Source organism: Manis pentadactyla, chromosome Y (assembly GCF_030020395.1).
Source record: "Manis pentadactyla isolate mManPen7 chromosome Y, mManPen7.hap1, whole genome shotgun sequence".
NCBI classification, from domain to species: Eukaryota; Metazoa; Chordata; class Mammalia; order Pholidota; family Manidae; genus Manis; species Manis pentadactyla.
Window position 1 is genome coordinate 32826614 of NC_080039.1, and position 17083 is coordinate 32843696.

Genomic DNA, 17083 nt, shown 5'->3' on the forward strand with positions numbered 1-17083 from the left:
GGGGCCGCGTGGGCATTCAACACGGAAGTGCCTCAGGCCGCATTGGTAGGGCGGTGGGCAGTGGGCGTGGCGTGGCGGTGGGCGTGGCGTGGTGGTGTCTGGCCCCTGGGCAGGGGAGGGGCGGGCCCGAGCCGACCCCCAGGCCGCGCGCTGAGCTCTAGGCCGCGCGCGGACCCCGTGTCTGCGCTGCCCAGTCCCTGCAGCGCCCCCCTCACCCCAACAATCGGCAGAAATTAAACCCAAACCGGGCCCGGAGGCAATGGCTGAGCCTCCTCCCGCACAGGCATCTGCAGGGTGCATCGAACAAGGGCCTTAGGTTCCTACATTTGAGGGCCGGCCCTGGTGCTTAAATCCAAGGGCTTCCAAGTGAGCAACCTTCTGGGGGCATGTGGTGAAATCGTGCCCGTTGAGGCTTCGGAAAACACTTTTATATAAAATTTATTACAAGGATCCGATGGTGCGGTTGACATTTCCTGGAGCCTTTACTTGCCCTTGACGGTTGTGACCTCGGTTTGCTTTGAAAACTTGGCCACGAAATACATTGTATTGGTCAGTAATTGTGGGCGACAGATTAAATAAAAAATACGGGAGCTCATAATAATAATTTTAAAAATGGGGCTGAGGGAGTGGAGCAGGGACCTCTTTTTGAAATGGACTGATGCCGTTGCAAAGAGCAAATGTGCCTTTTATTTGGAATTTGCTACAGTGTCACTTAACCACAATATAGCCCTCCGCCCAAAGTTTCAAAAGATGGAGAAAAAAGGCCGAATGCCTTGCCAACTGGAACTTATCCATCTGTTTCTCGCCAAGTAATTAAATAGGTTGCCTAATCTGTGTACAAATGTGGAATGTTGTAACTTTTTAATTAATAATAACTATATTGGGTCAAGGTGAAAAAGGGGGGGGAGAAAGTTTTCTTTAATAAAAGATTTCGGTGTTTAGTTAGACTCTAATTGAAAATACTGGGCTTAGAACAGAAAATTACAGACCAAAAGAAAGGGTTGGGGAGATGAGGAGCAAAAGACGACACAGTACCTGGAATAAACGATACCAATTTACAGCATTTGTGTTTTTTTGTGTCACCATTTTCTCCGATAGAACGAAGCCCATCAACTTGTCGTTTGCAGGGTGTGGGTTTTTGGGCATTTACCACTTGGGGGCAGCATCGGCGCTTCGCAGACACGGCAAAAAGCTGCTGAAGGATGTCAGGGCCTTTGCCGGGGCTTCTGCGGGATCCCTGGTTGCTTCTGTGCTGCTAACGGCACCAGGAAAAATAGAGGTAATTAACTAGTAACTAGGCTGTGTTTGTCGTCAAGAAATTAAGACCGAACAAAGGAAATGAATGTTGCCTCTACAAAGTTAACTGGAGAAATAATCCTTTGCCTGGAAAACAGAAAGGTTAAGAGTTTTCTTTTAAAATTGAATCATTAGGGATCTGTGCTCTGGATTTGGAAAAGATTATTTGTGGTGACAATGAGACAAGGAAATGAAATGCCTTATTTTACTCTTCAGTGTTTATTTAGTCTGAAGAGCCCAGCTGTTCTTTCTCTTAAGCAAAGGATATTTTTTCATCTGATCATGCTAAGAGCACAGGGCCTGTTTTCAAGGAATTGAGCATGTGGCCAATATCTCTTTGCTTGCTCCTATTTACAAACAAGTATATAAGTTAAACTGTGGGCCTATGATTTATTTAACTGGAATGATACAGGAATTGTTTGCTTTTCATTTTTATAGTAAGAAGCAGCCCTGAGTTGAAAGCAGACGGCATAAAAATAAGCCTTCATTATTTCATTGAACGCAATCCATTTTAAAAATCTGTTTTCTGCTTCCAGACAGCATCCTGTACTTGCCCTCTTATGTGGGTGGAAAACATTGTATTTGTTTATTACTTACATACTCTACTGGCTTCTAACAATGAATAACGATTAATACATTCATGCTCAAGAATGAACTTCAGTCACACTTAAAATTACAAAAGTACAAAATTCTAAGCATCCAAAATCTTGTGATAACATCAGTGATGCGCTGCTTATGGAAGAGAAACTGGAGTTGACAGCAGTTGCGGGGGAAATCCACTTATCTTTTCTTCCTGCCTTTATCTGGTTGCTTTATTGGGAACTAGAAAAGGGATTAAAAGCTGTAGAGACCGCACAGGATGAGAACCTGAAGGCGGTGAACATGTAAATCAGGTGTGAACACCCCCTCACACACACTGGCAGCATCTTACCCTTTGCACTGCAAACCAGCTCCTTTCCATAACTGTCTCCTTTTTGAGGCAGGGGGCCTCCTCAGGGGTCCTTCCCTTGTGTTTACTGATGCAGTCTTGCCTTTAAGTAGGGCAAGTCCTGAGCTTTGGAGTTGGGTAGACTTGGTTTCAAATCCTCGGCAGATTTAGAAACATACTAAATGTGACTTAGAGTTAATGTGATTTGGAAACACTGCAATAATATATATAGCCTCTTAACTGAAATTCTGTGATGTTCAGACATTGAATGGTTTACCTGCATTTGAGACTAGATATCACCCTATTTTCAAGTCAGCTGACCAGTCCTTACTTATTTTCTCATAAGCTGGAGACCCAGTGGTGTTGTCTGATTGTGTTTGGGTGACATAAAGTGTCAGTATTTACTGGGCGCTCACATTGCAAGGTGGATAATGATTCTCAGGGGATCCTCACTTCTCCTTTTTCAAAATAAATCTTCAGCCATTTGATGAAAGGTTATTTTATTTATCTTTCTAGCATTTGTACTGTACCACTTTTAGGATTGCCTTGAGTTTAGGTAAACTGTCTCCAACTTACTCAAATCTGTGTTAGCTCAGCTCTCACTCACGGTTCCTCGAGCTCTGCAGTGTTGTGACAAATACATGCACAATTAGTCTAGTTCTGAGCTTCTGCAGGTATAATTAAGAGGAGCACCTGATGCCAGGTGTATTTGAGGTGGTAGACAAATTTAGACGTCGATATGTGAGGAGCTCAGCTCTGTCAGACTTGGCTCAGCCCTCATGATTGGCCAGGCATGGCGTTAGACACAGTGCAAAGCTGAGGAATGTTCCGAAGTACGTTTCCAGCGTGCTCACATGTGTGTGTGTAACTAAAATGAATATAAAACAAGCTAAGTGGGCAGTCTAGCTCAGAGGGAAGAGCACACATTTGGGGGACCACCCCCATTTCTCCTATAAGCGTACAGCGCCTTCCTGACAGGTGGGCCTGCATCTACTCCCTGTTACCTACAAGCCTCCTTTCTCACAACATTTAGAGTGATTTTATCCAAACACAACTCTGATTCTCCATCACCTTCCTTCCCCTTCCACAACCCAGGGCTCACGTTGCCTTTGCACGAGGTCTGAATTTCTCAGCATGCCTCTCAAGGCCCTGTGTGACTCGGCCGCTCCGGCTCACTAATGAGGCCATTCAGGTGTGCACCCCTCTCTGGGAAGTTCTCATGTTGTCCTTCCCTGTGTTCCTCTTCCGCCCGCACCTCCTAGTGAGCCCTGTTCATATTTCAGGTCTCATCCTGGATGTCACATCCTGGGGAAGCCTTTGGTGACCCCTGACGTCAGAGGTTGACGCCCGCTGTGTCCTCTTTAGTTGCTGTGCAATGCACGACCATAGCCTTGTGGCTTATGACAACCCACATGCATTCTGTCACAGTTCTGGGGTCTCCTGAGTCTGAAAGGCCTCACTGAGGTCAAAGTGTGAGCAGCGCCCTGCTCCGTCCGGAGGACCTCAGGAGGAGTCTCTTCCCTGGCCTGTCCCAGTTCCAGGAGGCCGACTGCATTCCCGGGCTCAGGGCCCCAGCCCCATCCTGAAGGCCATTTGCAGAGCATCTTCACATCTCTGACTCTGTGACGTCTGCCTCCCTCTTTCACTTTCAGGGACCCTTGTGATGACGTTAGAGTCACCCAGGTAATACAGGGTAGTCTCCCATTGCAAAATCCTTAACCACTTCTGCAAAGTCCCTTTTGTCACGTCAGGGAATGTATTCACAGGCTCCGCACTTTGGAAGGTGGGTGTGAGGGGGCTGGATTCTGCCCACCCGCCCCTGTCACGGGCGCTCTGTGATCTGCTCACTGGGGCACCCCTGAGTCTCCTGAGGGCAGGAGCTCTTGTATTTGGTTCCTGTGGAAGCCCAGTTTTTTGGCTGGGTGAACAAATGAATCAATAAAAGACAGACGGGTTCAAATCCTAACTCTGAGGAAATGGGAAAGACACCTCATCTCCCCAAGCCTCCATTCTTTTGGCCATCAAGGTGGGTGATCTTACCCACTTGCAGGGTTATGTGAAGGTAAGCTCGCAGAGGCCAAATCAGTGCAGCCCAGCCCAGGAACTATACCCCCTCCACCCATACGTATGAAACCCCAGCGCCCGAGATGGACCTCCGAAGCCTGCGAGCATCGGTCCTCTCTGCTCCTGTCTCTCTTGTCCGTATTGTCATTAATCATCAGCACTGTCGCACAGCTGTTCTCAGATGTGTTCCAGGCTGCAGAAATGAGATGGGAGAGAAGGTTCATTGTGCTGGAGAAATACATAGAAGAATCAGGCTTCAGACCTCAAAGATTTTTCTGTATATGGGCAAAGCTGTTTGAGGTGGCTCAAAAAGGAAAGAAAGGGAAATGAGGTTGGATCTGGGAAAACACATAGCTTGCCTGGGGACCAAAAATGGTGGATGAGGAGCAGGCCAGGTGGCCAATCACACACGTGTGAAGGAAAGTGACCCCCAAGGTCTGGGGCTGGCTTAGGGATCCAGGCACCTGCTGTAATCAGCACAGAGTTCTGAAACCAGGATGAATTTCTTTCTTTCTTTCTTTTATTTTTTGACAAAATGTAGCATGTCCTATTTGTGTTTTTTTTTTCAGGAATGTAATGAATTTACTTACAAGCTTGCAGAAGAAACCCGAAGGCAGCCCTTTGGGGCAGCAACACCAGGCTACGATTTCATGGCCCGATTGAGGTATATTCCTATGTACACATTTGACCCTTGAACATGGGTTTGAACTGTGTGGGTCCACTTATATGCTCATCATTTGTCAATAGCATATTGGAAAATATTTTGGAGATTTGCAGCAATCTGAAAAATTGTTCTTTTTGCTCTAGTTTACTGTATGTAAGATTCCAACCTATAGTACATGTAGAAAATACTGTTAACCACTGTTTATGTTATGGGTAAGGCTTCTGGTCAATGGTAGAATATTAGCAGTTAAGTTTGGGGGGAGTCAAAAGTTACCCTTAGCTTTTCGAATGTGCAGGGGGTCGGCACCCCAACCTCTGCATTGTGCAAGGGTCAACGTATCTATGTCGTACATTTCCCCCAGTAGCATCTGAAGACAAAATGTTGAAGATGTTCTGTATCCACCGTAGCAAGCTCAGCTCAGCTCAGCATTTTCCCTTCTGAAATATTTATAAGGTGTTCACTAATTCAAGGTGAATAATGCAGGTCATTCCTTCTTTAGAAGTGGAATGGAGTTGATCCTCCCTCCCAACGCCCATGAGCTGGCCCACAACCGACTGCACGTGTCCATCTCTAACACCAAGACCAGAGAAAATTACTTAGTCTCAAGTTTTTCCTCCAGAGAGGATCTCATTAAGGTAACACAGCAGTATTTCCCATTTGAGGAAATCAGCAAGTTCTGATTTAAACTTCCCTCAAGCAGTGAGCATCACGACGTTCTTTAGATCCAGCGTTTCGTGTCAGGCCTGACAGAGGATGAGCTCTCCATGAATTGTGTGTTTGATGCATGGATTAACTTGTATCCCAGCTCAGAACATGGAACTCCACAGGCCTCCTGTCCTGGCTGAGTGATTTTCTGGTGATGTTCATTATGCTCACATCCATTGTGCGAAGCAGGTCGTGAGGCCATTTCATAGCAGTAATCGTTTCTTAAATTCACATTACTAATAAAATACTTTGCAGTTCATGTAAGACTTCCTACATGCACCATCTTATTTGGTCCTTTGACAGTCCTTTCAAAAGTGGGGTGGAACAGGTATGATTACCGCCCTCGTATTGCTTTTCTAAACAAAGAAAAAATGGGTAGAAAGATCTTTTAAATGACATACCCAAGCATATACTGATGGCCAGTGGGAACAGATTCTAGAGCCCCAGTCTCTTGGTTTTTCAACCCGATGTTCCATTTTGCACTAATTTACAAATAACCAGGCACTTACTAAGGTAATACATTAATACCTGTAAATTAGAAAGGAGGTACTTTCCGTAGCAGAGATGGGCAATTTTTTCTCTTTCACTGCAAGCTTGAGGTAATACAGAAGATGCATGTTGGGACACAGCTGAAGCTGATGGATTGAGAGTGAGCTGTAAACGTTCTGCCAGAATTACATGATTAATGCGTTGATTTTTACTATCGAATCTTATGGTTCCTGTCTTACCATCTGCATGATATAATTTGAAATACCTAATGAGGTGTTGAATTGACAGGTAAAATGACTTTGTGCCTTAACAGATCAGACTGTTTTTCTCAGTGCACCAACTACACAGGTCTCTCACTTACAGATTAATAGTCTTTCTACCTTAGGGAAAGATTGTATCTTTCTGTAATCTTATGTAGACTTACTAAATGTAAAGGGAGAGGCTGGTTAGGCCATGCCTGAATCGATGCCTGTTTTCCATGCCAGTACAGACCCAGAAGGCTTTCGGTGGGGTGGAGTACGTCTTCCGGTTTGTATGGAAGCACCACTGAGTGTCATCACGTCATAAAAAGGGAGGGATTCATTCCCAGCCTTACCTTCTCCAAGTCTGTCTTGGCTGGTCTATATACAGCAGCTGGGTCCCTGTGTTTGCTATATCCCTTCCTGATTGACTTATGTGTGTTCAGCATGCTGCTTTATTTAGTTAGTTTTTATCATTTTCCTTCCTGCATTAGAATGGAAGCTCTGAGGGGGCAGGGATGGCTCTGTTTTGCCCACTTCTCTATCGCCAGTGCCTGGCACTGTGCCGGCTCCATCAATACATGTTTGAGGAATGAATACAAGTAAATACATAAATAAGCTAAGGTGGCATCTGTTACAATGACGTAATTGTAAACAAAAGAACAAAGAATGTAGATCCTACGTGTTCAGTGAGGTGGACAAAATAATTCCACTGGTTAGTGGCCCAGCTGGGACTGCAGTCCAGGTGTCTGACATGGTGCTGGTTACGCCACAGGCTGGTGCACCTGCACACCTGTGAAGAGGTCCCCAGAACCTGTGACTACGTCACCTTACGTGGCAAAAGGTATTTTATAGGTGTGATTAAGGTAGAGGTCCTGACATGATGATCCTGAGATGTCCTGGATTATCTGTGTGGCTCCAACGTAAGTACAGGAGTCTTTAAAACCAGAGATCTTGCCTGGATTCAGGGTCCCATGGCAGGTTCTGAGGTGCAGGACCCTTACACAAGAGGGCACAGAGGCTCTGGGCACTGTGGGCGACGCCACTCCAACAGTCAGCAAGGCAGGGGCATTCAATCCAAATGCCATGGAATTCAATTTTGCCAGAATCTGAATGAGCAGAACACAGACCCTCCCCACAGCCTCCCAGAGGGTACACGGCCCTCCCCACCTCTTGATTTTAGCCTGGTGAGATGCACGACCGATTCTGACCCCAAGACTGCATGATAATAAATTTGTGTTACTTTGAGCCCATACATTGGTGGAAATGTGTTATAGCAGCACTAGGAAACTACTGTATTAAGTAAACATGATTTTTTTCTTTTGTATAATAACTATTCAGAGAACTAGTATCATTACTTGAGTTCATGGAACAGAAGAGAAATAGTTGACACATGTGTAGTACCTTGTAAGGACAATACCTCAATAATCAACATTTCCTGGGGTTATACAAGGAGCATTTTAAATGTTTAATAGAAAGCTCTAACCTTCTTCAGAACTATGAAAAGGAAGCAGGGGTCGTTCCTGGATAGCAGATGGTGGCGACAGAACTGTATAAAATATTTGTCTGGGTTACACATGAAACACTGAGTTCCAGAGACAGAGTCAGAGAGGGGGCGGGGAGCAGCAGGACGTGGGGAGAAGATAACACCCTTGTGGACGGTGACGGCTCAGGCTGAGGGTTCTGACGACAGGAGGGGCAGTGGAGGAACGCGGTCCTGGGGGCACTGGGTGAGGGTGCCTGTTCTGCGTGTGTGCGTTGGGGGGTGGGGGCAAGAGAGCCACCCGCCAGCCCCACCGCTTCCCTTAGGTGGAGGCCGGAGGGTTCCCAAAGCATGAGTAAGAACAGCCCCCGGTGTGGATAACTTTGAGTCCTGGGAGCTTTGCATCCCTGGCTCTGAACACACAGCCTTGGGTTCATTTTCCAGTATTTGGAACCTCTATAGATGAGAGACAGACGTGTAGAGACAGAGATAGACAGGCAGAGAAAGAGAAAGATTAAGACCAAAACCTTAGGTACAGGAGATCAGGCATCAGTTGGTAGCCAGTAAAGGAATGTGGGAGAGGACTAAATCCCGGGGATTTTTTTTTTTTTTTGAGAGGGCATCTCTCATATTTATTGATCAAACGGTGGTTAACAACAATAAAATTCTGTATAGGGGACTCAGTGCACAATCATTAATCCACCCCAAGCCTAATTCTCAACAGTCTCCAATCTTCTGAAGCATAACGAACAAGTTCTTACATGGTGAACAAGTTCTTACATAGTGAATAAGTTCTTACATGGTGAACAGTACAAGGGCAGTCATATCACAGAAACTTTCGGTTTTGATCACGCATCATGAACTATAAACAGTCAGGTCAGATATGATTATTCGTTTGATTTTTATACTTGATTTATATGTGAATCCCACATTTCTCCCTTATTATTATTATTATTATTTTTAATAAAATGCTGGAGTGGTAGGTAGACACAAGATAAAGGTAGAAAACATAGTTTAGTGTTGTAAGAGAGCAAATGTAGATGATCAGGTGTGTGCCTGTAGACTGTGTGTTAATCCAAGCTAGACAAGGGCAACAAAACATCCACGTATGCAGAATATTTCTCTCAAAACAGGGGGGGTGAGGTTCTAAGCCTCACCTCTGTTGATCCCCAGTTTCTCACCTGATGGCCCCCCTGCGACTGTGCCTGTCTTAGGTTGTTCCTCCCTTGAGGAATCTTACCCGTCTCTGGCTAACCAGTCATCTTCCGGGGCCATACAGGGAAATGTGAAGTTGGTAAGTGAGAGAGAAGCCATATTGTTCGAAAAGGTTAGCTTTTTACTTCTTTGCAGATTTATGCCCTGTGGCTTCTATGCCCAGCATTTGTCTTGAGGTATCTTTACCACTTGGAAGAATTATGATACTCGTAAATACCGGTGATTTTTAACCACCGTGTTGCATTTTATGTCTGTATTTATCATTAACTAATTTATTCTCTTACTAACTAGTTGGATTTTTCCAACATGCTAGCTAGGTTCTCCATTATCTACCAGCTGACCGCTACCTTTTATTACAGACAGGGTGCTTCTGTATTTGAACATCTAACTGGAAACCTCTGTGTGTGTGTGTGTGTGTCCATGCATGCACGCATGCATGCACACATTTTAAGTCCATGCATGCACGCATGCATGCACACACTTTAAGTCCTTTTTCTTATGCTTTATTGGAGTATTCCGCGTTTGATGTGCATGTCCAGGAGTTCCTAGCCAGGTCTGTCATTTCCCAGCAGTGTCCCCTGGGCCTAATTATGTTTGACCCTCAGTTTTCTCAACTGTGAAATGGAGATAAAAAGCTAATTAGTGTTACCCTGGAGAGCAAATTGAATGAAGCGCATAAAACTGTGCTTTAAACAGTGAAGCCCTATATGCCTGCTGATCACAGCCAATGTTTAGTAAAAAAACAAGATACTAAGCCAGTCACATGACTGGTCAGCACCGCTGTATGAGTCTGTCATGAAGTTTTAAATGATCAACTGCACACTGAGTAGAACTGACTTCCGCACATTTTGATCCTTTACTTTTTACTCGCCATCCTGTTCATGTGCCGCTCTGTACCTCTCATGCCGTGGGAAGTGGATTGCCACCTAATTTTACCACCTTTTGGCATTTGACTTTACACCTCTTTACTAACCGGCCTTCTTTTCTTAAATGTGCTTGTGTGATGATTCATACTTAAATTGTATTAATGAAGTTCACTTTCAGAGCCATGAAAAAAGTATTATTTCATTTGATATCTGTAGTGATACTTTGTTTTCTGAGAACCTCTCTTTCTCAGATTTTTCTGCTTATTTTCTGAGAACCTCTCTATTTTCTGAGATTCCTTTTATTTAGGATGGGTTTCCATAGTATTCTGAATCTTATGTCCAAGTGATTTAACTCCACGCTATGTTCTGGGTGTTTGCATAGCCCCCAAATCCGTATGTTCAATTCCTAATCTCCTATGGGGTGGTGTTAAGTGATGTGGGATCTGTGGGATGAGGTCATGACGGTGGGGCCCTCCTGAATGAGACCAGTGCCTTTATAAAAGAGACCACAGAGAGGTAACTCAGCCCTCCCAGTATGTGAGGACAGTGGGAAGGGGGTTCTCTGCCGGCACTGAATATGCCAGCACCTTGATCTTAGACTTCCCAGCCTCCAGAACTGGGAGAAAAGCAATTATTTGTATTGTTTATAAGCCACCTAGTATTTGGTGTTTTGGTAAGGCCGCCCAAATGGACTAAGATAGGAAATTGGTACCAAGGAGTGGGGGCTTCTGTAACAAACACATGGAAGTGGCTTAGGAACTGGGTGTAACGAGCAGAGGCCAGAAGGGTTTGGAGGTGCACAGTGCAGGAGCCCACACTGCCGTGAATGGACCTTTAAAGGAAGATCTATGAGGACCCAGAAAGGAGAGAAGAGCTGGAGAGGGAGCCTCCACTGTCTTAGCAAATACCTAGGGGGTTATGAGCAGAACGGCGGTACCAGTCTGGCTGTCAAAGGCCATGCAGAGGAGACCTGAGAGGGAAACGAGGACGTGTTATTGGAACAGTGGGAAGGCCATCCTTGTTAGTGGGTGACAAAGAACTCGGCTGAACTGCGTCTGTGTACTAGTGTTTCCCGGGAGGTGGACTTGCGAGCAATGAAATGAACCATTTGATGAGGCAGTTTCCAAGCAAATCATGGGGGGAACAGCCTAGTTCCTCTTGACTGTTTATGTAAAATGCACACAGAGAGAAATGACTTAAAAGCATAGCAGAACTTACACTATCTGGTACATTCTTCACCTCTTCTTGTTGAAAAGGGTGAGAGCCTCTTCAAGACAGACGGGACGGGTGTGGCCAAGGGATGTCTGACAAGGAGACTAGTTAGCCACCTACACAGAAGCCAGCGCTGTGATCCCACACAGTGGAACCCGTCAGGGACCCAGGGTCCAGCACAGGGCTGCTGCACAGATCCCCCCACCGGGCGACATCCAACAGGGCCTTGGGAGTGGGGCCGCCATGGTCCCCCCGGGCAAAGGCTGCCTGCACGCCAAGCTGTCTGTGAACCAGGAAACAGGACCTCACCAGATGCCCAGATGCTGGCCCCTTGATCTTGCATGTCCCCCCAGCCCTCAGAACTGTAAGAGATCGGTGTCTGTTGTTTCTAAACCACCCAGTTCATGGTACTTTGTAACAGCAGCCTGAGCACACTAAGGCCCTTGGGTTTGTTTCCATTTTTCATAAGACAGGTGTTCTAAGACAGACGTGAAGTCTTGGGGTGTTGATTCGTCCAGAATGTGTTTATGCCGGCCGTTCCCCTCCTCCCCAGTAGTGAGCACACTGAGACAGCGAAATGATTTTAAAATTAGCCATGCCACAGAGTGGTGGTGCTTGGCCACCTGCCTGAAGTAGTCCAAATCACTGGGTTCTTCATGCTTAAAACTGATGCACATATGTGGTCGGAGGCAATCTTTGGACCCGCGTGCATACTCTGTGATAGAGGTACTCAGGAAGGCTTTCGTGCAGAACCATGATCCTCTCGGGGAGAACCACCCTGCCTCCTCCGCTACGATGCCCTACATTTCCTTGCACAGAGAGAACGCTCTTCCAGCAAGATCTTCTCACATTTAGCCTTGTGAAGGTGAAATAAAGCCTGAATTTAAGATTGGTCATTATCTTGGGAAGACGGGTGAAGATAAATTTGAATCTGTCTTTGAATTTCAACTCCACCAGCAGGTGCTGAATAAACAGCCAGATTCTCATTAAACTCTACAGTAAACTTAAGGCATAAATGAAACTTGTTGAGACTTTATTCTCCAAGGAAGGCAAGCTACATAATTTTCTAAACACTCCTTTTCTATAAAATATAAAATGAAAAGAGCTGGTCAGAACGTGTATTGAATATGCCCTTGGCAATGTTTTATACAGTTGCTATAGGAAGTCACTAACTTTTATTTTTATCATTGTATATTCAGTAAGAATGAAACAAAACCCAGACCAATGGTTTAACTATATATAGTGCTTAAAGTACTAGGCCAACTTGGGGGGTGGGGGGTCTGCACACAGGTGCCTGACTCCTGCATCCCTGCTCCCAGCCCTGTGCTAGTGATATTTGGGGCCCACACTTCTGTGGGGTGGGAGCCGTCCTGGCCACTGTAGGTTATTTAAAAACATTCCTGGTCCCTTCCCACTAGACGCCAGTAGTACCCAGGACCCCCTCCCTGCCACCATAGTTGTGACACATGAAACTGTCTCCAGACATTGCTAAATGTCTCCGGGGAGCTAAGACCCACCCCCCGGGTGAGAACCCCTTCTCTAGATGGACTGGGATTTCCTGGTGAGAAGAATTTCACTGGGAAAACTGAGGTGAGACACAGTAAAAGCACATGTTCAAGCATCATACTTTATCAAGTGGCCTTAGAATGTCCATCTTTAGCTCCTTCTTTAGAAAAAATCCCTTTTTGCTTGCAATAAAATGCACGCTGACTATGTGTAAGAAAAGCCACTCAATTCTCAACTCTCAAAAGCTAATTTTCCCACTAAGGTGTGACAGAGCAAATACATTGATGGGGAGGAGTGATGGGCATTTTGTACTTCACTGCACTCTTCCTATCATTTAGAAGGATTCTTGCTGCTATTATCTGTAGGGAAGTAATTGGATAGCATTTTTCATCCAAACACCTCCAAAGAGTTCCAGGCATTAACTTGTGAACTTCACATGACACTTTGCCACGGTGGGAAAACCCACATAATTCTGGTTCTAAGGGTTGTGATTTTTTTTTTTTTTTTGCAGAGCACATACCTCCAATGCAGCATAGTGAAACAGATCATTGTATTTATAGAGCGTCCTCCATCCAGTCAGAAGGATCTGAGAACTGTGCTTTCACAATGCGTGCGCTATCCGCAAAGTGTTCCATGTACTACTGCCGGGCAATGTTGCATTTTGCCAAGTAACTTCATTAAGTAGCTGCTGTGTGCTTGCAAAACGTTATCTAGGGTCTGTAGTTGGTTTTTTAAAGGAGTAACCAGTTGATGACAGGGTCAAACCGAGTAACGGTGCATGCAGTGTCCACAAGTGTAAACAGCCCCTCTCTGAAAACCACTAGATGTCGTCAACGCTACCAGTGGGCTGGTAACGTCGGGACCCAATATGCTCAGTTTCTATCCTGTCTCCCCCCTGACCTCCCACAAAACGCCTGCGATGATCCTCATTCCTGCTCCACCTCGTGGTGGAAGAAAAGTGTGGTTAATGTAGTGCCGCTCTATCACAGCTGCCTGTTGGAAGCCGAGATTTGGAGACGGATGCCTAAGTACAGGAGTATCTGCCTTGACCCTTCTTCGTAGAAGGTTGGAAAATCTTGTGCAAGGTTGTCATTGTGCCTTGGGTTAACGCTGCACTGTCCACATCTTGCGCTTCCTCATGCCTGCATTTTCATTTTCTTCCAGAGGCACAGATCACATAGCTTGTTCTGCACTAACACCAACCTGGCACAGCACGGCTGTGTAACACATGTCACATACTTCCTTCTTCCCTGCCTAAGTCCTTGTGTTGGGCTGTTACACCACTGAACATGCTATTGCCCAAACCTGATGCCCCAGATGCTTCTGGGCCACGTGGCAGGAGTTTGTGGCTGTGGGAGCCGTTACAACCTGGCCCTCTGCCCTCTGTGGGGCGTGTGCCGCCAGCCCCTCACTGATCCCACTGTTGAGAGTGGAGGCAGAGCAGCAGGGCTGTTCCTACCATGGAGAAGGGGATGCACCACTGGGTAGCTATGGAGCACTGGCTGACCTCACAAGGAGCCGTAGACCCTGTCCCTTTCGGTGGGGAGGGCCTGGGTGTGTTCTAGGAGGAGCCACTGCATGAGAGAGGAAGCCTGTGCAGAGCCCCAGGCACAGGAGGCCAACATCAGTGGGTGCCCGCAGTGCCGGCGTGCTACCCAGGCAGGGTCTGTCCCTAAGATTCACGTTACCCCGGCCACTGGCCTGTCACTCAGCTGCGGTTCAGAATGAATCTGCCTCTGAGAGCCAACCTTAGCAATCAAACCTGTAAAATTGTTTCTTTGGAGAAAATGCCCTCTGAGTTCTCATGAGTTCCCAATAGTTCTAAACTGATGATTCACAAATCAGTTTGGGGGCCATAATCCATCTGATTAATATATACCAAAACAAAATCTCATGAAATCTTGGATGACAAACAGCCACACAGTATTTGCTTATCGGTTGAAAGATTATAGCTTAAATATTCAGTATCTACTGCTGTGTCTTTCCAAATGAAACAATAGTGATTCAGAACCTACACTGCAAAATAAATTGTATACATGTCAGAAAAGCTCCCAGAACCCAACTTGTGTTGGAGGAAATGGTAATATGTTAAACGGCCATCTTTTCAACTTTTTTAATGGAAACTAAACCATAACTGCTGTCCACACCTGCCACTGTCTCATTATCATCCGTCCCATGCCACCAGCACATAAGATGTGTTTGTCCCTCAGCGACATCCTGGTGACATACATGAGAACATCCCTGAGCTGCAGCCTCTGCCCCCCTGTAATGACCCGAGGGGTTTGTTCCTGTGCAAAATGAGAGTGCAACTGTAAGATGATCTTCACAGTATACGACAGAACATTGTGAATAGTTTATTTGCAACTCGTACACACTCAAGAACTTCGACGCATATGGACCTAGTTTTGTAATGACTTGGCTGCCCAATTTCACATGCCAGTTTTACTCAGGCAAAGTTGACTGAATCAGAGAACACTGAATTGCACTTAGCTCTTTAGGGTCTTCCCAGGGATTAAAACACTGTCTTCTCTTTAAGTGTGTCCCGTTGTGCACTTGAAATACAGGGAACTTATTTAAGGTTTTACAGTATTTTTTAATTTAAAATTAAAAAAAAATTTTTAATTTAAAATTTCACCAGAATACCATGTCTGATCTGTTGGATAAGTGTCGGTGCCTATATCCTGAGCTGTGTCTTCATTTTCTCCTTCTAGGTTCTCCTGGCGAGCAGCTTCCTGCCCATTTATGCAGGACTGAAGCCAGTGGAATACAAGGGGCAGGTAGGTCCTCATAACTGACCTGTACCAGTAATTTCTGTATTAATACCTTTCCTCTGAAGGAGCTGATGTTACAGTTGTTCTGGCGGCTCCAAATCAGTTCATGTAATTTTTTTCCCCACAAATAGCTTTGTTTCTTGCTTGATGTATCCAGCCACAGAAGGCCGATGTGCCGACGTCCTTCAATGTTGATCGCTGAGTACCAGCCTGATGTCCTCCCACAGTTTAAGAGGGTTTCGAGGCCAAGGTATTCTCGAGCATCTTCCCATCTCTAGGGAAACGCGAACTTTTGCTTTAAACATCGTTTTGCTGTGGGTCTGAGCTTTGCGTATGGTTTGGACGACATAAAAATTTCCACCGTGCTGAAGACACCTCTCCTGTACTAGATTTTAATGTCTTTAGGGAGCTCAGGTCTTGATTTGATTGATGGCTTCAGTCATTTCCCTGAAGGGACAGAGTTTGTGGCAGCGGGCGGGGCTGAGAAGACTCGGCACCACTTCCGTTCGCACAGCGGAGCCCTGGCAGCAGAGAGCCTGCGGCTCTGGCCAAGATGAGCTAAGCCCACCCTCTGCTCCTGTGGTTTTTATTAAACACACGAACTTCCTGGATTCCACATCTGGTACTACCTAGGTAGGTATTGAACATACTGGATTTTTAAAATATTTCTTTGTGAACCTAATATTTTTATTTAAAGAAATCTTTTATTAGTGACTTAGAAGTATCACACTTTCATAAGGCTGATGATTACAACAAATAGTAAACAGTATGGTTCCTTCCTAAACTGTGTACCAGTTGTTTGAAGTGCTAAGATGTCTTTGAAAACTGCTTCCTTTTCCTAATTTTAAAAGATTTCATTAGCTCTTGCTGGCTGCAGCCTCTAAGACCATATTTAGCCCCCTATTTATAGTAAATACTCATTAACAGTTGAATAAATGAATGAATGGAAATAACCTGAACTTCAGTCAAATATTTTTTCTAGTGAATCTTCCTTTAATACACATGGCCTCTTTCTAGTGATCAAATAAGCTACGGGAATATGCATACTCTCAGAGCACATTTTCATAGGTTCTCGTCATCATTTCGAATAAGAATGAGGATTTTCAAGAGGAATTCTTAATAACTCACTTTTTGAGAGATTAGCATTAACATTGACAAGTGACTGAAGTATCAAAATAACAGACAGAATAAGATAATCTCTGGAATTGATATACACAGATCACAAGAAAACCTGTGGGTTTCTTTTCTTTTTGTCTAAGTTAGAATTCAAGTAATATTTTGACTGTATTATATAGAGAAAACATATCATTGAGTTATTCTAGTCCATTGAGCCTTTTGCATGGTTATTATTCCTTTTGTTATTGACATATCTGGGAAAAAGAATTGTGGATTACTCTATTACTATGCATTTGTATAAAATGACTACTATAGTCCTCAGGGTTCTATTTCTTCATGTTTTACACATTCTACATGGATATGTGGCTCAATCCCCAACACAGCAAACAGTGGTAGTTGGCCTGGCAACCAGCTAGATTTGGTTTAATGGAAACCTGGTTCTCAATTTGCAGAATGGAAGATCTTCTTTTTCAGCAACTATCTAAACATTTTTGCATTGTCTATTTGACTTTTAAAAAAACATATTAGT

The 17083-nt window shown here is 44.9% G+C and overlaps 1 protein-coding gene across 6 annotated transcripts in view; it reads left to right on the forward strand.

Moving 5' to 3' along the window:
• Window positions 1-17083, forward strand: part of LOC130678813 (patatin-like phospholipase domain-containing protein 4) — a 29257-nt gene that overhangs the window by 366 nt on the left and 11808 nt on the right. Inside the window, exons 1-6 of one of the 6 annotated variants that reach the window (XM_057496288.1) lie at window positions 197-549; window positions 1099-1279; window positions 3653-3907; window positions 4858-4952; window positions 5452-5587; window positions 15379-15444. In XM_057496288.1, coding sequence (XP_057352271.1) covers window positions 4939-4952; window positions 5452-5587; window positions 15379-15444 — 216 coding nt within the window. In that variant the 5' untranslated portion in view covers window positions 197-549; window positions 1099-1279; window positions 3653-3907; window positions 4858-4938. Of the gene's footprint in view, window positions 1-30; window positions 46-196; window positions 550-1098; window positions 1280-1939; window positions 3417-3652; window positions 3908-4857; window positions 4953-5451; window positions 5588-15378; window positions 15445-17083 lie in introns of those variants that run through there. The other 5 variants (XM_057496287.1, XM_057496286.1, XM_057496289.1 and 2 more) reach the window with 5 other exon arrangements.